The sequence below is a fragment of the Polistes dominula genome, unplaced genomic scaffold (assembly GCF_049000335.1).
Source record: "Polistes dominula isolate Pdom_NZ unplaced genomic scaffold, Pdom_raw_medaka contig_31, whole genome shotgun sequence".
Classification (NCBI taxonomy): domain Eukaryota; kingdom Metazoa; phylum Arthropoda; class Insecta; order Hymenoptera; family Vespidae; genus Polistes; species Polistes dominula.
In genome coordinates this window covers 1013481-1037460 of record NW_028300925.1, presented here as the reverse complement: position 1 = coordinate 1037460, position 23980 = coordinate 1013481, and the positions used below count along the sequence as shown (strand labels likewise).

Here is a 23980-nt window from a genome sequence, read left to right as displayed (position 1 = left end):
TGGCTCTAATGTAAATACATATAACGTGTTTTTTATAAGCTTCATTAAATTTCAAAGGTAATAATATTGATAATGTTATACTCGACAACACACACGCGTTGAAGATTATTTTACACGTTCGTTTTATACCAAATTGACTTAAGTTTAATAGCAAGGAGAAAAGAACGGATCGATTTAATGGATGCGGTAAAGGTGATTAGTCTTTCTTTCATCGAAGGGCGTGCATTTATTTTTAGATATAAAGTGTGTACATAAGGGGAGTGTACTGATTTGCAGAATTTTCTCCCTAAGTTAACATAATCAAAACTATTTTTATATTCTCGTAATATATCAACGATTAGATCGACATTTTTAAAATTAATAATTACAATATTAATTGTTCATTATTTAAAGATTATCTTTATAAGATAAAGAAGATTTATAAATGAGACGCGACTAAAGATATGACAAGTTTTGAAAGATGCGATGCATAATTAAGAAAAAAAGAACGCGGAAAAAGACCTCGAATATTCCATATCTATAGATCTAAAAAAAAGTTCGATATCATTGTTGCTACGTAAGTAACGATTTATACATGATCGAACTAATGTATTTTTAATGGTCTTTGATAAAGCTAAAGCCGGCGCATCAGAAGATTAAAATCAATTTAAGCGTAATAAACCCGCGCGTTGTAATTGTAGGTGTGCCTATTGGAGTGCCACCTAGTGTCAATCAATCGTAGTTAGAATAAGCGGCGGCGGCTACTGCTCGGTGGTTTTTTCGCACGACGGCGCGCGCGAATGGTTGTCGCGAATTTTCTCCAGTCAAACAAGTGAATGTGTATACTTGTTATTAGTGTTCGTCAATAGAAAATTGTTCTGACGAGGTGCACGATGGTCGTGTAGAGTTCCTATTATTCTACCTGTTTGAATTCATTTGATGAAACTCGAGTGTCAAACTTTTTCACGTGTGTCTAATTTTGCGGAGATGCGATATGCAGAACTTTTTTATTTTACTTTCTATATGTGTCAATGAATTGAATTTATGATGATCATCTGTGATTAAGATCATATACATCACAAAAGACAATTTCGAGAAACTTATTTTCTATAAAGAAGGAAAGACGAAAGATAAATTGAGGTAGATAGAAAGCAGGAGTGAGAGAGATAGGCAGAGAGTTTGACGTTCGCTCGATCGTACTCTTGGGGAAAGGGAGATAGGGAGATCATATCCGAGAGAAAGAGGGAGAACTTTGCGAGGGTGAGAGGAATATAAAGAGAGCGGCGCGGGGAGCCAGAGGGAGACAGTGGAAACAGGGACGGCGACGACGTGCTGCCGTTTATAAGTCGCAAGATCGTTGTGTTGCTTTTTGTTACGTGCGTAAGTGCGTGTGTGAGATTAGATGAGGTGAGATGAAATGAAATGAAATGAAATGAAATGAAATAAAATAAAATGAGATGAGATAAGATGAGATAAGATGAGATGAAATGAAATGAAATGAGATGAGATTGGTGGATCTAAGAGCATAACGGGGTGATCCACGAGGTACCCCTGATGTTTAAAACGTTATCCATGAAGCTATCGTCGACGACGTCGTCGTCGTCGTCGTCGTCGTCGTCGTCGCCGCCGCCGCAGCAGCAGCCGCAGCAGCCGTCGTCGTCGTCGTCGTCGTCGCTGCTGCCGTCGTCGTCGTCGTCGTCGTCGTCGTTGTTGCTATTGTGGCCCTCATCGTGGCCCTTTAAATTCTCTTTATTGTCATCTTCTTCTTCTTTTTCTTTATCTTCATTGCTGTCTACATCTTCTTCGTCATTGTCGTCGTCGTCATCATCGTCATCGTCGTCGTCGGCCTCTTCTTCTTCTTATTCTTCCTCTTCTTCTTCATCATTATCATCACCATCCCTGTCTTCGTTGTTACCATCGACTTTAACAACACTATCCTCGATTATATTCTACCAGTGGTCTCAAACAACATTGTTTATATTCATCCAGACTCTCGTTTCTTTCCTTTCAAGCCGATGTTAAAAGTTATTCAGTGCCTGCAAATTATATACTTGTATGGTATCACTAAGTCAGGATGGCAGCCAATAAAGCACAAATTAACGCTGTACAGACCAAGCCCGTTGAGGTCTCTCAGCAGCTACAGGATGGAGAGAAGTTTATTAAATGGGATGAGGTAAGTATCATTCCTTTCAGTAATAACTATCTAGCTGCAACTATATAGCATTGGCATTTTAGTATCAATGCTATGATACTACAATTGACAAGTAGAATATAGTCGATGCTGTGTTACATTGCGGAGCTATTTTGTATGCGATAAAAGAGTTTTCATTCCATTAGATGCTCTAAGTTGGTTGTTATATATCATCCATTTATTTAGAATATTTATTAAATAAATATATATATATATATAAACGATATATATGTATGTATTAAAATAATATATATTATATTTAATTAGTTATAAATTTTTTCATGCTATTTATATGTAGGATTCTGGAGTTGCAACGCCAGTAACATTGAAAGTAGATAAATTTGGTTTTTATCTGCATTGGGTAGATCAAAATAATGAAATGGATATCTTGGACATAGCTACAATACGAGATACACGCACAGGAAAATATGCCAAAATACCAAAGGTAGTAACAACGTTTAATCTCCTGCTACTCTTATACTTTTTAACTATACATTTGTCTTATTTTCCTATTTGAATGTATAATTTTGATGTATGAATTTGTTCTTAAAATTTGTATTAAATATCTTACATATGCTGTATGCTATATATGTATCACCTGTGCTTACTCGGAGAAAGATAAGAGTATTTAACAATGCATATATGCATCACTGCAACAGATACGGATATTACTTTGAGGGATATCTATAATTAAACCATGCCTTTGAGTAGATGATAATGACGCACAACACTACATAATAATTATTGATAAAAGTATAAATAGAACATTACCTACTTTATGTACTTTCTATAACTTCTGTATTTTTCTTTATTCTTCCTACCTTGGATATAGTTGAAAACAATGCTAGTCGCATAAAAAGGAAAGTAGTTCCCATTATCGGTTTTCCCATAAATCAATATAGATAATAATGAATAATATTTCTACAGTTTGCATAATCCAGTTTAAATATTTTTACTCGTGTAAATAATGTTGATGTAAACAAACTTATTAAATGCTTGAAATATTTAATAAGAAATAATGATTTTAAATGATCTCTACTTTTATGAGATTCAAAGGGTTTCTTAAATACGGAATAATTTGATTTGCAGGATCCAAAACTAAAATCTCTAGTAACTATGGGATCTCAAGATTCTTTAGAAGACAAAACTGTAACAATCTGCTATGGATCTGACTTCGTTAATGTGACATTTATTAATTTTTGCACAACACGTGCTGAAATCGCACAACTTTGGACTGATCAACTTCTGCAATTGGCATATAATTTAACACAGCTAAATACAAGTACAACTATGTTTTTGCAGAAGGCACACACAAGATTAGTATTAACAGCTGATAAGTTGGGTAAAATACCAGTGAAGAAGTATGTCCTATTTTGCTATTACAACTGATGTATTTGTGTATCCAAAGTCAGATCCTATTAAACATATATTCTAATCGAATTATGTTTCAGTATAATCAGAATGTTTACGCAAAATAAAGAAGATCGTAAGCGTGTTGAAAAAGCTCTTGATATATCAGGTCTACCATCTGGAAAAGTAAGTTAACACACATTGTTATTTATATTATTATACTTTAGAACTACGTTATTATTGATCTTTATAATAATAGTTTGAATGTTAAGAGTTTGCACTTTTTAAAATAGAAAATGTTTAATCTCGTTTCAGAACGACGCTGTACCCCTTCAGAAATTTCAATTCGAAGATTTTTTTAATTTTTATAAATCTCTTACTCAGAGATCAGATGTAGAAAAAGTATTTGAAGGAATTGTTGGCAATAATAAACGTAGATTAATGTCTGTTAAACAGTTTGTAGAGTTTTTAAACAAAACGCAAAGGGATCCGCGATTAAATGAAATACTTTATCCATACGCAAACGAAGCAAGAGCAAAAGACATAATAATACAATACGAACCAAATAAATATAATGCCAATCGAGGACAATTAAGTTTTGATGGCTTTTTAAGATATTTAATGAGTGAGGATAATCCAATTGTTGCTGTCTCCAAATTTGAACTTTCCGATGATATGGATCAACCACTTGCTCATTACTTTATAAATTCTAGTCACAATACTTATTTAACAGGTATGTGTAGGAATTTCTGAAAAAAAAAAGAAAAAAACTATTTTATTGATTATGCATATATATATTAGTTATGTAGTTTATTTTTGATTAAAGGATAAATGTGGATTCTCTGATTTTAGGTCATCAGCTTACTGGAAAAAGTTCTGTTGAAATTTATCGTCAGTGTTTACTTGCTGGCTGCCGCTGCGTTGAATTAGACTTTTGGAATGGAAAGTTTGATGAACCTGTTATTGTACATGGGTAATTTATAGTTTAAAAAAAATAACACAAATGATGAAATTCTTTATAGGAATTTTAATTTATGTTAATGTCGTTTTCTTAGGTATACATTTGTACCTGAAATCCAAGCACGAGATGTCATAGAGGCAATTGCTGAGAGTGCCTTTAAAACATCAGATTTTCCTGTAATACTCAGTTTTGAAAATCACTGCAATCCACGGCAGCAAGCTAAAATAGCGCAATATTGTAGAGAATTATTTGGTGACATGTTGTTAGATGTACCTCTTGAATCTCATAAAGTATTCATCTTTTTTTTTTCATATTTATATTTTATTATTAATCTTTATTTTAATAATAAATTATATTATAAATTTGTCTTGCATTTTAGTTGGAACCTGGTCAAGAATTACCTCCTCCATCTTTACTTAAACGTAAAATAATAATAAAAAATAAGAAGAAACATCATCATCACCACCATAAGAAGCTTCATAAAAAGCAACATGCATTATTACCAGAGGGTGGGGAAACGCCCCAAGAAACAGATGAGAATGGCATAGTTAATCCAGCTGCTGAAGGGGAAAATGGTCCTCCGCCGGATATTATACCTGAGAATGAAGTAGTCGATGGGGATATTAATAATGGAGAACAACAAATTGGAAATGGGGATGTATCTCATGCACCGATGCTTCAGCAAAGGCAAAATAGTAGAGATAGTACGCAAGAAGATGATGGTATTTATCTATCTATCTACAAAAATAAAGATTTAAACAAAATATTACTGTATCTTTTAATATAAACGCGAATAAATATTTTTTAATTGACATATGTAGACGATGAAGACGAATCAAGTACAGAGGAAGATGAATCTAATTTGGAAGAAATTAAATTAAGATTGGGTGATAAAGTTCCTGTACCCGAAAAAGTGGCAACTGCAGCTAAAGAAACAGAAGCAGGCGCAGAAATTTCAGCATTAGTCAATTACGTGCAACCTGTTCATTTTAATAGTTTCGAATCAGCTGAAAGTAAATATCCATTATTTACACACACGCATTTTATTTTGTATTAATTCTTTAATATTAATTGTACGTTTATTTCTTTATTATAGAAAAAAATCGAATGTACGAAATGTCATCATTTGACGAAAAACAAGCTACGACACTTTTAAAGGAAAGACCATTGGAATTTGTTAATTATAATAAACATCAATTGTCAAGAGTTTATCCAGCTGGTACGCGATTTGATTCGAGTAACTTTATGCCTCAGGTATTTTGGAATGCGGGTTGCCAATTAGTAGCCCTAAATTATCAAACACTTGGTAAGTATTAATAAAGTTTAATTATGAATAAAATATCGGATAATTAGACATATTTATTTGTTTATTTAACGTATTATTAGATCTCTCGATGCAGCTTAATTTGGGTATTTTCGAATACAATAAACGCTGTGGTTATATACAAAAGCCAGAATTTATGAGACGAAGAGATCGTCGATTGGATCCTTTTGCGGAATCAACGGTAGATGGTATTATAGCAGGGACAGTACATATTTATGTGATATCAGCTCAATTTTTGACTGATAAAAGAGTAGGAACATACGTGGAGGTGGATATGTTTGGTTTACCAGCGGATACGGTTAGGAAGAAATTTCGTACAAAAATTGTTCCTAATAATGGAATCAATCCTGTTTACGATGAGGAACCATTTGAATTTAAAAAGGTAAGAAACTCTCTCGTTATTGTCTTATCTAACATGTTAACCCCTTGGCATATATCCACGAGTCTGACTCGTGGTAAAGAATTCGTGTTATAAACGAAAACTACGAGTTCTGACACGTGGTGACGAATTTGTGCATAAGTTGCCGCGTATTATTACTACAACCAGCGAATTCAGTTGTTTCACATCAAGTATACATTGAAAAATATACATTTTGAACCAGTTTGGGTACACGGCCAAAGAGCTGAATGGCACTGATTTTCTTGTTTACTATGGCACGTGCAATTGGCTGATACCGTGTAGGACAAGGGGTTAAATCTAACATTTAAACGCTTAATACTATGTCAAATATATTTGATTTAAATTAGGTAGTATTACCAGAATTGGCTTCCATAAGAATAGCTGCGTATGAAGAATCCGGCCGATTGATTGGTCACAGAGTATTACCTGTAGTGGGATTGTGTCCAGGATATCGACACGTTGCACTTAGAACAGAATGTGGTCAACCGTTACCATTAGCAAGTTTATTTCTACGTGTGATTGTGAAAGATTATGTACCACACGGCCTTAGCGAATTAGCTGAAGCTTTGGCTAATCCTATCAAATACCAAAGCGAAGTGGAAAAGAGAGAGAAACAATTAATGGTTTTTAATGAATGTTTAGACGAACCTTCGGAACAAATTGAGGTGAGAATTAGGTGATAGATAAATAATACTAATTATATTAACACAACATTATTTACTAACACTCAAACTAACATTTTATAGGAAAAAGATAAAGTTAGCGAAGCACCAACTTCTTCGAAATCTACCGTAAGTTTATTATAACAATGAAATCTATTAACCAATTAACTCATCTTACTAATATTTATTTTTGTTACATTTATTGTCTTTTTGTTATTTTCATTAATTCTAATTAACTTACTTTCTTTTTGCAGGAAGAGACTGGTAAAACAAAACGATTACAATCAGTAGGTGAATTACCAGGTCTTCAACCAGCAGCAAGCAGTAGTACACATGGCAGACCATCGATTATTGGCATAAATACTGCTGAAACACCTGAAGTTGAAGATAATGCACCATCTCCTGTAGTTCAGTTCGTCGATGCAACTGCAAATAAAAGCCCGGTTAATGCTAGTAGTAGTAAGTATATAACTAAGTATAAATATTCAGAGAGAAAAAAAGCTTAATATTATGTTTTTTTTTTAAAGCGAGCGAAGAAATAGTAGCTGAATCTTTGGAAAAACTTATGGAAAATAAATTGGTCAAGGAGAAGAAAATGGAATTAGAGAAAAAGTTGGAATCTTTAAGGAAAAAACACGAGAAGGAAAAAATGCGAGTGCAATCTCAAAAGGGTTCACTGGATGGAGAGAAACATAAATCTAAGTTTTGCATGAGTCATAAATTAGTCAAACGATTATCAAGTAGAAACATGTTAGTATCAATGTACGGTATTTTTTACTTATTTGAAATAATGATTAAAATTGATCCTTTTGTTTCTATTTTTTTTTTTAAACAGCTTCTCAAGCGACGTGGGTTTAAGTAATTTCGCTTTAGCAGAAACTTCCGAATGTTCGGAAATGGAAAATCGTGAAGGTGTTGAAGGTCTATCAAGAGGTTTACCTAGAAGTCATAGTGAACGATTATTGGCTGTGTGTAAAGTACACGTGCAACAAGAACGTGAGTTACAAGAGAAATATCACGAGAGTGTATTTGCGACAGTAGAGAAGGTGATGCGAGCATCTCAGTCCAATCAGTTGAAAACGTTGAAAGTTCTGCAGGATAAGGAAACTGCTGATGTTATGCGTAAACTTCAAGACAGTAGACACGGTGAAGTATGTATATACTTCTTTTACATATTTTTATTTTCAGTTATTTCATTTTGTTTTTGAAACAAAAAAAAAGAATATATATATATATGTATATATCGAATAGAATATTAATTAAATTCGTGTTATTTTGTTCACACATAAACAGGTAAAGAAATTAGCTAAAGCACACAAAGATAAGGCTGAGTTTGATCGAATGAAGAGAGAAGTGGCTAAGTCGACAGTGGAGAAGGGTGTTAATGAATGTACTAGATTAAAAAAGATTTATGAAAAAAAGAAAGCGGAGTTGGAAAGGCAACACGAAGAGGTCCGACAGAGGTTGGATAAGGAAAGATCTAAAGTAAGAATTCTCTTTTATATAAAATACATACAAAAATATTTCTTCTTTATACTTTATGATGATTATATACGATTAATATGAATTTGTAGGTAAAACTAGCTCTACAGGAAGAGTATAATAGTCGTTGTAGCAAATATGAAAGTGGAGAGTTACCTTTATCACCATCAGGTGGTACCAGTATGCCTGAATCACTCAGTGAGAATACATATTAATAAATTAGATGAGATATTATAATGACAAACATTATCTCTGAACAAATTTGGACAATATACCAAATGGAAGTACGGAAAATGTTGCTACAAACATTGAATAGATTCTAATGCAACTTTTATCTGAAAAAGTAGTAGGATACGATAGTGAATTTGTAAAACGGCAGATATAATACTTTCTGAATAGTGAAAGAAAAAAATGAAATCAAAAATAAAGAGAGAACGAGAAGATGATCTTAGGCAGCTCGTCAATAATAGAACAAATTTTGATGAGCACGGCATACATTGTGTACATAAAATGAGATATTAATGTCTAACGTCTCGATGTTCAAATTCGAATGACAGATAAGATAATTTTATATATATATCTTCTTAGATAAAATAAATCTCTTATGTTGGTACTATAAATATATATGTATGTACTATATTAAATCGAATGATCGAATTTCAAAGTTAATTTGAATGACGAATCGATCGATCGAGCTTTACTTAGCAAACACGAGAATGCTGCCTTTCGATCTCTTCGTTATCGAAAATAATTCATCGATTCTTTTAAAACGAAAGAGAAAATAAACTACTTAAATACTGAAACTCAGTTACTAATGAGATATCAATATTTTAAAAAACAACCAAGAGAATCGAATCTGCCGTTGTTTATTATACAGTATTATTAACAGAGTTACGCATTCATTGAAAGCTAATGGAACATTGATTTCCGTTCTCATTATTATTAAGTATGACAAAATTGTGAAAACATGGAAAACATATAAGTTTATATGTAGGGAAAGAGAAAGAGAAAAAGAGAACGAAAGAAGGAAAGAAAGAAAGAAAGAAAGAAAGAAAGAAAGAAAGAAAGAAAAAGAGGAAAAGTAAGAGTATATATAATTCTAAATAAAAGAGTAAATCTTCCTAAGTGCTAACACTTAATCTTGTTGTTATATGCATAAGGCGTTATTTAATTAAATCAGACTACTTCTAAATCGCGTTCCAAAATGCTGTCTATATCGACGTTCTCAATGATCTATAATCAGGAATGATAATTGATCTTTTACGTCATACGACATCGGCAGATCACAGTCAAGGAAAACGAATTCTCTTTGGCCTAAAAGAGAATCGTTGAGACATAGCGAAGATCCGAAAAGGCGCACATACATGATCTGATATATACCTATGTATATATTTTTGACTGAAAGTACTCCATATTAAAGACATCTTTAGAAATGAAATTTCGGTATATATTCCCGAGTTATTTATATATCGGACAAAAAAAAAATCATTAACTTTTGTTTAAAATCTTTCGCGCCTGATAATGAATAATTCCTTTTCAATGATAATATTTCATATGTTTTCATACACAAGAATAAATTTCTCTTCAATTATATATATATATATATGAAAATTATATATAAAATTAATAATATAATATATATTTTTTAAATGCGTTAGTCAAGTTTTGTTTGGTAACAAATCGCGATGAATAGCGCTGTGATCTATGAGAGGATTTTTAGATAATTTGTATATACACGTTTGTGTGAAACACGTTTTATTTGGACGCGAAAGAAATAGCAAAAAAAAAAACAAAAAAAAAAAAATAAGAAAAAATTAAGAAAAGAAGAAGGAGTAAAAAAAAAAAAAATGTAAAGATGAAAATAATACGAGAAAGATTTCAAATCTCAGAATTTCTTTATCACGTGCGTATATATTTTTATACAGATAATTCTCGTTTTACGAATTTGATTGAAAAACATTTAACTATTAAGATATTCAATGATAACAAATTGGAATTGTATTTAGAAATAGAAGATACATTTCTTATAATAATTATTAACATTATAGAAAAATATTCATTCTCAATTATATAATTATGAATGATTGTAATAAGAATAATGAATTCGTAAATATGAGAATGATCTGTATAAATTCAATGCTGTATAGTCTACAATTGGGTTGACTATAACAAGCGGAACCTCTTTCGAGGAAGACAATCAAAAATGTTACTTCGTGTAACATTGTCCTTATTGTTTCTATTGTATATGTTTAAAACTATATAAGTTATACGTATATATATATATATATATATATACATAATAATACAAATAATAATAATAATAATAATACTAATAATACTAATAATAATAATAATGTTAGGGTGTAACGTAATCGTATAAGATAAAATCTTATAATAATTATTGTAAATGAATTTAGGGTATACAGATATATATATTACCAACTTATCTGAGTGATCTATTTAATGGTAAGAGAATTTATCTTGTGTGTGTGTATAATCCTGTCGTGTCTAACTTTCAATTGATCACGAGTTATTGTCAAAAAATAGAAATAATAAAAGAAAACAAGAAAGAAAGAAAGAACAAGAGCTACTACTATACATATTATAGTATGTAGTTGAGTTTATAGAAAAGAAAAAAAAAGACTATGATATTAATGCGTTATAGATATTTGTTGAATTATTTTAGCGAGGCGCTGTATTGCTACTGTGTCCTTTAAGTTTCCGAAGGGTTGCATATATATGTATGTGTATATGTTAAATTATTCCCTTCGATCTGGAGACTGAACCCAAGTGATGAGGGTTGTTGATAAACTATGATCTATCATTGATACTTTGCTGCTGCCTCTTTATTTATTTCAATGGGGTATTTTTTTACACTTTGATGTTAAGCTTTTTGCACCGCGTCGAGCGCGAGAAAGAAAGAAACAAAGAATGAAATAGAAAGAGATAGAAAGAGAAAGAAAAATATAATACCACCCGATAAAAGATGGGTCAATCCTAACGTCAATGTTTTTGTGATCTTATAGGCGATATAATCGATATATATAGAACAAGAGAGATATATACAATATATACTTCGAATACGTGATCTCATGGCATTTAACGTCTCTGCAATTTCCAATATTCTCCTTTGTGTAATCTTTTGATGAACTGTATTTGGAGAATTATTTGTCCACTGATAGAAATGTCGATAGATTATTTTAAATGAGTGATACTTTCAATGATATCCTCATTTTACAGGAATCCTTTAATTATTCCTTTTTTTGTTTTCTTCTTCTTCTTCTTCTTCTTCTTTAAGAGTGAAACAAATTTATATATAACATATGCACATTTATGTATACAATACTAAAGTTGTATGTCGAATTTGTATTTAAATATTTTTTCTATATTGAATATTTTCAAATATTTTCACAAAGAATATAAGTATATATATATATATTTATATTTTATCGGTAAATGGGCATACAATTTTTTTTACAAATTTTCAATTGATTTTAAGATTCATTCGAGAAGATTACATTTGTAATTTTAACAAGAAGAGATACAAATATTATATCGTGTCCTCCCATATAATTATTATGTTTATAAGTTAATATATATATATATATTTTTTTTTTATTAAAGACCGTACTCGCTCAAATTTGATTAAAAAGGAATATTTAATTGAAGAGTGTTAAAAACTGCAGTTGGACGAGCATTTCACAAGAAAGAAGAAAGAAACAGTAATATGCTTGGTTTCCTTTTAACAAAGTTAATCTATATTACCGAGTTACAAAAACAAGTGTGCACAAAATAGAACTCTGTATTTAAAGTGATAAGAATGTTGTTGTATGGGCTCGTATAAATGTGTGTCATATTTAAAATAATCCTGTAGAGGGAGGAGGGGAGGTGAGGGGAGGGGAGGGGGGAGAAATAAAAACATGTACGTATACGTATATATATATATATACATTGATGTTATCTATAAATTAGAAAGAAATTACGTGTGACTTTATAATAGCCTGTATTAGGCTTTAATGAAGGATGATCTCTAAGTGTAAAAATGTGAAAGAGATAATGATAATTTAGAATAATTACCGTATAATCAATTGTGAAAGAAGAAGATTTACATTTTGTATACGTTAAGAAAAAGCACAGAGACGTACAACCCAATTTCCAGTGTGATCCTTTGCCATTAAAATTTCCTATTTAATTTAAGAACAATTAATATATTATTAGACTTCGGTCAAGTTACTCCTATTATTGTTTTAAACGAATCTTTGTTTTTTTTTTTTTTTTTTTTTTTTTTTTTTATACAAACTCTGTGTTATTGTATTAACAATTTATATAATTATAAATTATCGTACCTTTAAGTAAGTTTATTATACGAACGAGATATTTTATATCCGAGAGTATCTATATTATAGATATTTTTTTTATATATTATATAATATGCGTATACATGTACGTAAAAATATGGGTATTTTTCACGTATATATAGATGCATGCATATTATATAAATATATATATATATATATATATATATATATATATATATACACATATTATCGATGTTGAATATATATTACGTGTTGTTGCTGTTGATGTTGTTAATAGTAGAATAGATTAATTATAATTTAGACCTGGTGTATAAGAGATATTTTTTAGAAAAATACCTTACTATTATAATTTTTGATTTTATCAAATGTAATACACAAAAAATTTACTGATATATATATATATAGATTTATGTATTAGTTTTGTTAGTGCCAATTGAAACGCATCATGATTTCTCTAAAATTATTTTTACGTCGATCAACCAAGACGAACCGTTGACTTCAACGCCACAATCTTGCCAAATTTCAAATATTATTTATGTATATCTTGGTATTAAGTTTGTTGTTAATTATATATACACATATATATACGAAAAGTACGTAATATGAAAGTACGATTTCTCCGAATGCAAATAATTGTATTGTACAAAGAAAAATTATATGTATATATGTATTGGGTATATATATATATATATATATGCATAATATATATGTATATGTATATGTATATATAAAATATATAATGTAATATTATTGTACTTATTTTAATAAGTATAATAACATTAATTAATATTATACAAATAAAATTTACTTATTAGTTATATTATATCATTAGTAAGTAAACTTTATTATAATATTATTTATATATGATTGATATTATATATATATGTATACATATACATATAAATATTGTATAAATTATTGTACAGTATCATTGTACGGCCTACGGAAGATCGTATAGAAATTAATTTTTACATAATTAATTATTATTTTGAAATAATCCATTGCTTTTTGCTTTTATTTTATTTTATTTTTTTTTATTCATTTAAATAAAAGAAAGAAATAGATTTAAAATAGAAAGTCAATTGTAGGACATTTGAAGTGCAATGGATAATCTGTTTGTTTTTTTTTTCTTTTCTTCGGATCTTCCATTTACGGGTTTAAGAAGTAGATCTTATATTCCATATTTTTTTTTTTACGATCGATCTTTGATCTCTCTATCGAATATATTATATTATACTCTATTACATTTATATTAACTCATAATATGTAACAACGATTTTCCGTACCTAAATATGTATTTTTCTTTTCTTTGGGATATGCTGCTCTTCACGTTAATTCATGGTATTCTATAACAATATGTATTAGTAGTATATGTTGATTATCATAGCGATAGATTATGCGTTCATTAGTTTTTAAATTAAATCATTATTATTTTTATTGTTCTTAATATTTAAATATTGTTTTCTTTTATTTTTAGTTGTTTTTTTTGTTTTTTCAGGAGAGAGCGAAAATATTCCTCAGTATCGAGTATCGTACCAATCAGTTTATCCAAAGTACTTTTTAAATTAGATGGATCAGGGATTTTTTTTTGTCTCGATCAATTATATTTAAAACAGAAATACAAATAAATGTTTATTTTCATTCATCAATTTACTTACGAAGAAAATCTTCTTATCTTTGTACAACGAGAATATCATTTATTCTACTTGATCGATTTAATTGAAATGCACTCTTTATATTTATTAAATATATATATATATATTTTTTTTCGTATTTTAATTTGCTTCGAAATAGCAAATAGTTCAAAAATGTTGTCTTCCTTAACAAAACTAGGATATGTATTTCAATGTAGAAAATATTTTTAGCTTTATGATTGTTCCAATTTTGTTATTACCGTTTTATTAATAATTCAATCTTTAATCATTATTATTATTATTATTATTATTATTATTATTATTGTTATTATTATTATTGTTATTATTTATTCCTTCATGTTCCCATCAATACTTTTTTGCTATAAGCGATTTAACCAGTTATCTTTGCATGACGAATGTACTCGTCATGAAGATATTGTAATATTTTGTCTTATGACAAATATATTTGTCACGTGAAAAAATTCATTATTATCTGTAATTTAATCATTTAGCAATGGTGATCTTAAATTGAATTAATAATACCAAATGTTATTATTTCTTCATGACGAATATACTTGTCAATCATAATTAAGTGGTTTTAATTTACAATTAGACATATATATCTAATATGAATGAATCTTTTAATACATTAGCAGCCTAATCAATACTCATATTTTTTTCTATGCATTTCATTTTAGTTTTTCTTTTTTTTTGTATTTTTCTCACCCTTTTTTTTTCTCTCTCTCTCTCTCTTTCTCTTTCTTTCTCTTTTTCATAATTTTGTAAATGTGATTTGTATCGATAATGATTTTTGTTGTGTTCATGTTTCGCTTGTTTCTTTTTCGTTGTTTATTATTTTTTTTTCGTTATTCTCCTTTTTTTTTTTTTTACAAATTAAATATGTACCATTTTGTTTTTTTTATACATGTATTTTTATTGAATAATTTTAATCGATTTTTTTTTCATGTTTCTTTTCACATTCCAATTTTTAACTTTTGCAAATTAGTAAAATGAATACAATATTCGTCTACGATAATTATTATTATTATTACTATTATTATTTGTCTTTTCTCTATCGATCAGATAATATAGTACATTTTTAAACGATAGTAGAAGAAACATTTCTTTGCAATATAATCGATGTAACAAATATCTATCATTTAACGTAGTTATTTGTCAAGTGTGACTTGATCTAAAAATGAAAATGCATTGATAAATTATATCATAGATAAATAAAATCATTCAATTATTTTATTCTAATACGAAAAAAAAAAACAAAAAACGAAAGTTAGAAATTAACTTCAAAAATTCAATATTTGTCCAATTAACTGATGATGTACACTGGGTGTATAAAGGCGTCCGAGCGAAAGTCAATGGTAAAACATATTTAAAGAGAAAAAAAAATAAAAATACATTCGACGGTAGATTATTAATTAATGAATGAATTAATTAACGTAAGACAACAACAACAACAAAAAAAAAAAACCAAGTGATTAGTTTTCATCCAAAATGTTTTCTCCTCTCATTCACTTGTGCCTTGCCCTCGCGATCATCCTTTACTATTCAGTAGTCCTAAAATTCCTTCTCGAATTTTTAGAATCCTAACCCTTAAATCTAATCCCTTCATCCCTATCCAGAATATCCTTTTTATGAAAAAAAAAAAATAATGAAAAAATTAAACGTTTTCAATGTTCGATGTTCTTTCTACGATTAAGAATATACGAGTTAGGATTACGCACTTGATATACATACGCATATATAAATATATATATATATATCGCTTCGTTAATTGTAACGTCGTAGAATGTAATTGAAATAATAAATGTACGTATATATATATATATATATATTATATCGCATAGTAATTAATAACGAAGGCAATTTTAAGACGAGATGAATCGTCATTTGGAATTTTTTCACGAGTTTTAATATTCGTGAGAGATTATGATGTAATGCTATATCATCTTATATTTAACAACAAAAAAAAAAGAAAATAACGAAATATAATATAAATACGCTATAAAATAAATTATAGTTGAAAGAAATTGATGCGAAATAGACATTATCTAAAATGAAAAAAAAGAGAGAGAGAGAAGGTTGATATAATCAATAAGATTTCATAATTATCGAATTGATCAGTAATGAATCACGTATGAAGGTATACAGCGGATTAAATAAGTATTGGTACATCACAATTTTTGTAAATATCTTTAATTATTGAAGGATATTGCTGACATCATGTACGTCATTTTATGTCTTTTAATGTACACTAGTTGTTTACCAAAGTACATTACTTAATAATAATAATAGCAAAAGTTATAAAAAGAAATAACCAAAATTTTATAGTCAATAAAGTATTGGCACAGTTACACTCTGTAATCGTAGATTTTCAGTTTCACTTTTTAAAATATTTTTTATACCATTTCTAAGAACACAAATGTAAATTAACATATTATCTTGACTTCTGCGTTTCGATATAAAATAATATGTTAATTTACATTTGTGTTCTTAGAAATGGTATAAAAAATATTTAAAAAAGTGAAACTGAAAATCTACGATTACAGAGTGTAACTGTGCCAATACTTTATTGACTATAAAATTTTGGTTATTTCTTTTTTTTTATAATTTTTGCTATTATTATTATTAAGTAATATACTTTGGTATACAACTAGTGTACATTAAAAGACATAATGTCAGCAATATCCTTCAATAATTAAAGATATTTACAAAAATTATGGTGTGACAATATTTATTTGATCCACTGTACATTAAAAATCACAACTCATTTACTTGAATGAATGAATGAATGAATTAACTTACTTGATAATTAAAATGATATTAGGCGGAGGTTAGTTATTGGTAGGAAACGATTTGTTGTTGGAGAAATAAATAAAAAAAAAAAAAAAACAAAAAAAAGATCGATGTCTCCCCTTTTTCGCAGCTCACACGTTGTAAAACAAAGAGGAAAAAAAAAAAAGAAAAAAAGAAAATAATAAGAAAAAGAAAAAAAGTTAATGAAAATAATACATACTGTGTTGATATATAAAGTTAAATTGTATCACAAATAATAATTATCTTCAATAAGTGTATCTCATGGAACAACTTTGTGTCTATTTCTCTATCTTTGTGTTACAGAAACTAATGAAATATCTATCTATCTGTATCGATAAAATAATCTTTTTAAACTCACATAGACGAGATCGTTCGTAATGCTTCCAAACGTATTTTGAAAAAAATAAAAAAAATAAAAACAAGGATTCCATTTTAAGTCTTCCTTCTCAATCTCGTTTTATGAAAATTTGCATAATATACATATATATATATATATACGCACGAGAGTGCATATGTGCATGTGTTTATGTCAAGATAACAATCACGATAGATTTGAAATAAGATAAAGTATTAATTTGTTTAATAAATTCAAAAAATTGATGTGATTTAAAAGCAGTAGTATTCAATTTATTGTTAATCATGTTCCATTTTTAGAATTCGAATGCCCCCTTTCCTTTTTGACACATATATTTTCTTCGAATAGTGAATTCCTATTGGTGTAGTAGATGAAGCTTAAAAGGTCAATTAATTTGATTTAAATAAACTTTCAAAAAACATCGCATCAATGAACAGAGAAAAATAAAAAAAAATGGAAAGTTCCGTGCAACAAATTGTAACTCTTAATAATCCAGTCTCCAATTGTTTTTCTTAAAGATTAAATTGTACTCCCCCTTGTGGAATGTACACCCCATATTAAGAATCACAATGTTGTAGGAAGAAAAATGAATGAATGAACGATTTCATGTTTAACAAAAAAGCAATACGAATATGTTTTTTTTTTTACTGTGCACGGTGAAATTTTAACCTTGTTTATGTATTTCTATTTGATATATATATATATACACATGCACGTATATATATATATATATGTATATAAATTGTTGTTAATAAACCATTAAAGATAAGTCCGTCAAACTTGATGTATTTTCTAGACAAAAAAAGAGGAATGGAATTTAGAGAAAAACTTGTTAACTATACTTCGTCTAGTAACAACAAATCACATGATAACAAATATACGCGATAATTCAGGAGTATATAATGATATTCTATATATGGCTGTATTGTATTGTAAAATTAAAGGCACAGTATATACAATAAACTTTACTGTCGTAGGACATCGAATTTTGTTTCTTTTATCATTTTTTCGTTCTCTTCATTACACAAAATACACGCACATATATCTATATAATTGTTGTTGTTAAATAAAACATTAAGTGATATAAGTCGTCAAACTGAATGTATTTTCTAGTGAACAAAAATGAAGAACGGCATTTCGTGAAAAGGGTTGTTGTTTAATAAATTAAACGATGATATCAAAGAGTCTATAACGATATTCTATAAATGGCTGTATTGTATTGTAAAATTAAAGGCACAGTATATACAATAAACTTTATTGTCGTAGGACGTTTGAATCTTTTCTATTTTTTTTGTTATTCTTTTTATTAATGTTTTATGCATCACAGCGTTAGAAGTGCGAAATGTTACATACGTTTCTGAGATTCGTTATTATGCATATTGCTGGTAGGTACGTTTTTTCAATTTAATTTAAATATCATTACATTAGATATGTTTATTAATTGCATTGTCTGAGGTATACGGTTTTTGTAAATACGTCACCAAAAGATGATATCTGTCTAACACGCTGTATTCTTGTTGACATTTGTCAGCTTTATTCGTAAATAGAATTTTTCTGCTTATTATTTCGCGTATCAGAATGTCTTCGAATTCTTCTTTGTAATCGTCTGGTATTCTCGAAATGAATGGATTAACAGCGAGGGCGTGTCCTGTAATTACAAATAACATTATTATTAAATCTAAATTCATTTTATCAAATTTCATATTTCACTTTTCGAATAATGAAGAAATATATATATATATATATATTCGTTGCTTTTATTATTTACTTTTCAAACTTTGAATATTTTGATAGATGAAGCTCTTTTCACGTTTACTGCAATGGAGAACATTGAATCCGATGTCCTCTAGAATGGATCTCAATGCACCTCTCGAATCGTTGCAATAATGAAAGTATGGGATGTATTTATGTGCATCCTGAAATATAGAGTTTGTTTTCACGAGTTTCAGTGTTCAAAGATCATAGTGATTAGATTATTGTATTAGAACAAGTAAAATATCACTTACGTATTATTGTTAGATATTTTCTTCAAGCTGTATTTAATAGGATCGATGTTAGGTTATTGGTTTGTTTATACTTTAGCAATTTATTATTCAAATGTGCAATCGTATTAAGATTACGTATAGAATTATACGCGAAAATATAATTTTTTTAATCTATTCGATAAAAAAGTGTATTTTGAAATATGTTCATTCTGCATTTGTTTGAATGAGCATTTTTGTAATAAGATAAATTATGATTATTAACACCGATAATTAAAAGCTGATTAATAAATTTTTGTTCGATAAGCATTGGTAATAAAAAAGCCTATTTATAGGCTAGCTGTCGTTAAAGTGTTAAGAATAAGTTCATATTAAAATCGATTTATTTTGATAAAGAATAATATTTTCGACATATATTTTTATTCGTTCTTGAAGCTTTTTTTCGAATCTTCGGAAAAGGTATTAAGTTTGCGATAGTGGGACAACGTATGCTATAATGATAAAATTATAGAAAAAAAAATGCAGATATAGACACATACATATGCATAAAAAGATTAATACGATACCTGCATATACTGTTGAAATCGTGGATTTTCGTGTATTCTGACGTAAGCATCGAAGCCATCGTTGTATGCGAGGAACATAATCAATGCCTTGCCACCGGGTCGAAGTAATTTGAAGATATTCTCGAAGGCAAGCCTAAATACGTAAACGAAAGATCTATCTCGATAACAATCTCGATAAATTGACTTTTTGTTCATCTATGAAAGTTTTTAAAGAATATAGAATAAATACCGCGTGTTTTGACACCAATGAAGACAATAGAAGGAGACAACATTTTCGTAAAGTTCTATTTGTTCCTCTGGCAAATTCAAAGTTTCGATGTCCAGATGAAGAAAGGATAAGCGTAAATTGTTGCAATAATTTCTTTTCGCATGTTCCAACATGGCATTTGATATATCTGCACCTGTAACCGGGATATTAACAAAATCTATTTGTTTTTCCTTCTTGACAATGTTCATGAACATAAATCATAATAACAACGTAAATCATTGGAACGTGATAGAGAATTGTGAGTAATCGATAAATGAAATCAGTTAATGGTCTTACCGGTTATCAAGGATTCCCGTGGCAATCTTGGTAAAATCAGTTCGGTGGTAACGAGTCCAGGACCGCAACCAATGTCGATGCATCGTCCATGCATCTCCCTTAATTCCTTGTCGAATTCCTCTACGATTTCTAAAGTATCGCGGTATTGAAATTTGCTTGCATTCAAGTATTCATTGACTTTCTCCATCCTAAGATCTTATACACCTAAGAGGTACACTTTGATTAAATGATAATTGATTTTTTTTTTTTCTTGCATATAAATATCAAATCTTCAAGTCGTGTATATGGCTTCAATATGATGCCCGCGAACTTTCTCACTACTGACTTTTCGAGCAGAGTTTCGTTTTTATATTCGGTGACTCCCCTACACAAGAGAGCAACTTTCTTGTTCTCCTTCTTCTTCTTCTTCTTCGTCTTCTTCGTCTTTATCTCTTCCCGTCTTACCCGTTTCATTTGATTTCATTTTTTTCCCACTCTATTACTTCTTTTTCCCTGAAACCACACTCTTCCCCTACTTCTATCGTGCCTACCTCAACATCCAAATTCTTTTCTCTCGCTTCGGTCATGTCTCGAGGAGAGAGTAGAAGCAGAAGACGAAGACGAAGACGAAGACGAAGAAGAAGAAGAAGAAGAAGTAAAAAGAAAAAAGGAGGGGAGAAAAAGTAAAGGCCTACAGGACCATGTAGACCTCGTTGAGTCAATGACCCAGCTTCAAAACTAGACTCTTCTTCTTTCCACGGAAATACCCACCTCCAAAACTAAACTCTTCTTCTTTCCACGGAAATACCCACAGGAATAATCCGAAATATTTCTCAACCCGTATAATGTTTACCGTTATTTAAATGTTATGTTTTTTTTTCTTATGTCTCTTTTTTTTTTATTTATGATCGTTGGACTCTGATTATCATCTTAGACCTGTCATAATCAACTTTGACTTTTTCTTTCACCAGCGATAACACTAGCGCCCAAATATATTACCATCAATTTTCTCTGTCGACTTCGTAATACTTTTTTTAACTGGTCTTTTACATTTCGTCAGCCTAATTTTCCGATAATCGAATGGGGTGAAGGGTTATCTTATAAGGATTTCTTCAGAAAACTTAAATGTTGACCTTCAAATATATTAGATTATTAAGTATTTTATTATTTCGATTGTTTTTAGTTTGGATACTTAATGACCTAATATATAATCACAAAATTTGTGCTCCGTCAATTTTTATTTACAATTATCTTAACGATCGCGAAAGAAATGTCACGATTCGTTGTTGTTAGATTGGACTGTCTTAGATTAGGGCGGGGAGAGGAGGAGGTGTCCTGTGGCGAACGTGAACACTTTGAGCATTTCGAACAAGTGGATCTGGTGTATAGTTAGGAACTCTAAATAACATAAGATCCAAAGACGATAGGGGGGAAACTGGTTGTGACCACTTTAGTGGGCCAACTCGGTTTAATCCGATTTTTACCGAACGTTCGCGAATCCCTTTACTACGATCATAAAGAAATATATAATTAAAAATAAACAATTTGATCACATTTAATATGAACAATTTAGAATAAAGAAATTTTCTATTATTATTTATATTAAAAATTATTCGAAATAAATTCATCAGGTGGATGCACTTTTTTTTTATTTAAAAAAATCTTTTTCTTATTCTTATTCGTATCGATTAGATTGATCTATTCGTTAGATTTATCGAGGTATGCGAAAGCTTGTAGAGGAACGCGTTCACCTAAAGCACGTTCCATTATATCGATGATAATAGAGGTGAAATCCTATCAAGCAATTCGAACCCTTGAAGCGTTCTTATCTTTCGTTCGCATGTATTTGCCTTTCGGACAGCAGCGTATTTGAATATGCGTCGGCACACTCCATACACTTTCCTGTATTATATAGAGGATGCTTTCCTAATCAAACATTCGTATCTCACATATACATACGTATTATACATAAATACTATGGGAGGGATGAATTTTTATGTCAACTCTCTTTCCTTTTCTTTTTATTTTATTTTGTTTTTTCTTAACAGAAACAGATATGCTTTCTTTTTTTTTTTTTTTTTAACCAGGAATAAAATTGTTATTTTAAAATAGAAAACAATTTGTCTAATTTTGAATTTAATTATTATTCAGGTATTCCTTTCTATCAGAATTTAGAGAGAGAGAGAAAGAGAATGGAGAGTGGAAAAGAGGAAAATAAACGCATGGAAAGTGTTGACCATGAGAGAAGGATTATATATATAGGATGAGGGGTGAAAGTGAAGAAAAATCGATTTGCGAGAGAAAGATAGATTAGATGGAACAAAAAATTCATATAATATAATGATCGATTAAAGATAGTAATCTTTGGAATAGTTAGAGATAAAAGATACGAGGTGAATGTTTAATAAACATTTTTTCCTCTCTTTTTTTCTCTTATTTTTTTTTTCTTTTTTTTTTTTTTTTTTTCATTTACTTTCGTCTAGTCTTGTTACTTAAAATCCGTGGCCAGAGCTTTCGAATGTATTGAGTGCCGGTGAGGTGCCGTAATACGAAAGACTTTGATAAATGACTGATGTGGAAAAAATCTGCGTCGATACGTCTTGCTCAAGGAGATATGTGTCGTTGGGGGTTGGAAAGAAAACGAGAGAGAAAGAGAGAGAGAGAGAGAGAGACAAAGAAATAGAAGTGGAATGAGAATGAGAATAAAATGTTTACCGAACTCTTAGATAAATATTTATTTTTTTTTAACGATCGAAAGAAAGTATTAATATTAAATAAATTCTTTTCAAACAATTTCAACAATTTTGTAGCACATTCATGATGGGTCTCATTTCAGTACAATTTATTTAATTATCACAAGTACTTATACAATTTTGTAAATATTTTTTGTTGATCGTTTAATTAATGTTAAATGTTTCTGGAACAATAATTATAATTTAAAAAAAAAAACAAAAAGAAGATAACCGGCTAAGAATGTGTTAAGTAATATGAACGTCTTTGACAAATATCAAGAAAATTAGTGTATGGTCCAGACATTGGAATCAGGATCGGTCGATCGTTCGTTCTTTCGTGGATGCGTGCTTTATCGGAAAACACTGAGTGAGATATATGGTGAGATTATGCGAGATGGCGTTTCGGAGTCGAACAGGGTGCTATTCTCCGCTCCGTCAATTATGCTAATTTCGATTGCTACGAGATTAATGAAAGAAGGCACCGTTCTCCGTTGAATCCTGACGGTGGAAACGTGACGTTCTTATCCTTACTCGTTCGACCATGTATAATGCCTTAGACTTGTAATTATTGCACCTTACTCAACCTTTATTAATCTCCTTTTTCTAATCATTTCGAATTGTTTAATTAGATGGAAACAACATTCTACTAATATCATTTTTCTAAAAGTAAGATACAACTATTTCTATT

The 23980-nt window shown here is 29.6% G+C and overlaps 2 protein-coding genes across 3 annotated transcripts; one reads left to right on the top strand and one right to left on the bottom strand.

The window, feature by feature from the left end:
- The first annotated feature begins 217 nt into the window (after positions 1-217).
- On the top strand, positions 218-17556 carry Plc21C (Phospholipase C at 21C). Of its 2 annotated transcripts, XM_015317698.2 has the most exons (18): positions 219-2152; positions 2469-2615; positions 3260-3531; positions 3622-3706; positions 3836-4253; positions 4373-4493; positions 4576-4771; positions 4861-5203; positions 5303-5494; positions 5578-5787; positions 5868-6187; positions 6553-6870; positions 6952-6996; positions 7122-7326; positions 7395-7617; positions 7703-8018; positions 8161-8352; positions 8442-17556. In XM_015317698.2, exons 1-18 carry the CDS (start codon positions 2054-2056, stop codon positions 8562-8564), a joined length of 3825 nt encoding a protein of 1274 aa, XP_015173184.1. In that variant the 5' UTR covers positions 219-2053; the 3' UTR covers positions 8565-17556. The 2 variants fall into 2 exon arrangements, with proteins under 2 accessions (XP_015173186.1, XP_015173184.1); XM_015317700.2 differs by lacking the exon at positions 6952-6996 and having other exon boundaries at positions 218-2152.
- jhamt (juvenile hormone acid methyltransferase) lies at positions 12608-20936 on the bottom strand. The gene is made up of 5 exons (XM_015317725.2): positions 20582-20936; positions 20267-20438; positions 20038-20170; positions 19258-19405; positions 12608-19137 (listed from the first exon to the last, which is right to left on the bottom strand). The coding sequence occupies exons 1-5, from the start codon at positions 20766-20768 to the stop codon at positions 18914-18916; spliced, it is 864 nt and encodes a 287-aa protein (XP_015173211.2). The 5' UTR covers positions 20769-20936; the 3' UTR covers positions 12608-18913.
- Between the last annotated feature and the right edge of the window lie 3044 nt (positions 20937-23980).

Coding starts and splice junctions, on each gene's coding strand:
- Plc21C (XM_015317698.2), top strand. CDS start 2,054: ATGGCAGCCAATAAAGCACAAATTAACGCTGTACAGACCAAGCCCGTT. Junction 4,772..4,860: donor TACCTCTTGAATCTCATAAA/GTATTCATCTTT, acceptor CTTGCATTTTAG/TTGGAACCTGGTCAAGAATT. Junction 7,327..7,394: donor CCCGGTTAATGCTAGTAGTA/GTAAGTATATAA, acceptor TTTTTTTTAAAG/CGAGCGAAGAAATAGTAGCT.
- jhamt (XM_015317725.2), bottom strand. CDS start 20,768: ATGGAGAAAGTCAATGAATACTTGAATGCAAGCAAATTTCAATACCGC. Junction 20,439..20,581: donor ACGGGAATCCTTGATAACCG/GTAAGACCATTA, acceptor TCCCGGTTACAG/GTGCAGATATATCAAATGCC. Junction 19,138..19,257: donor AAATATTCAAAGTTTGAAAA/GTAAATAATAAA, acceptor TTGTAATTACAG/GACACGCCCTCGCTGTTAAT.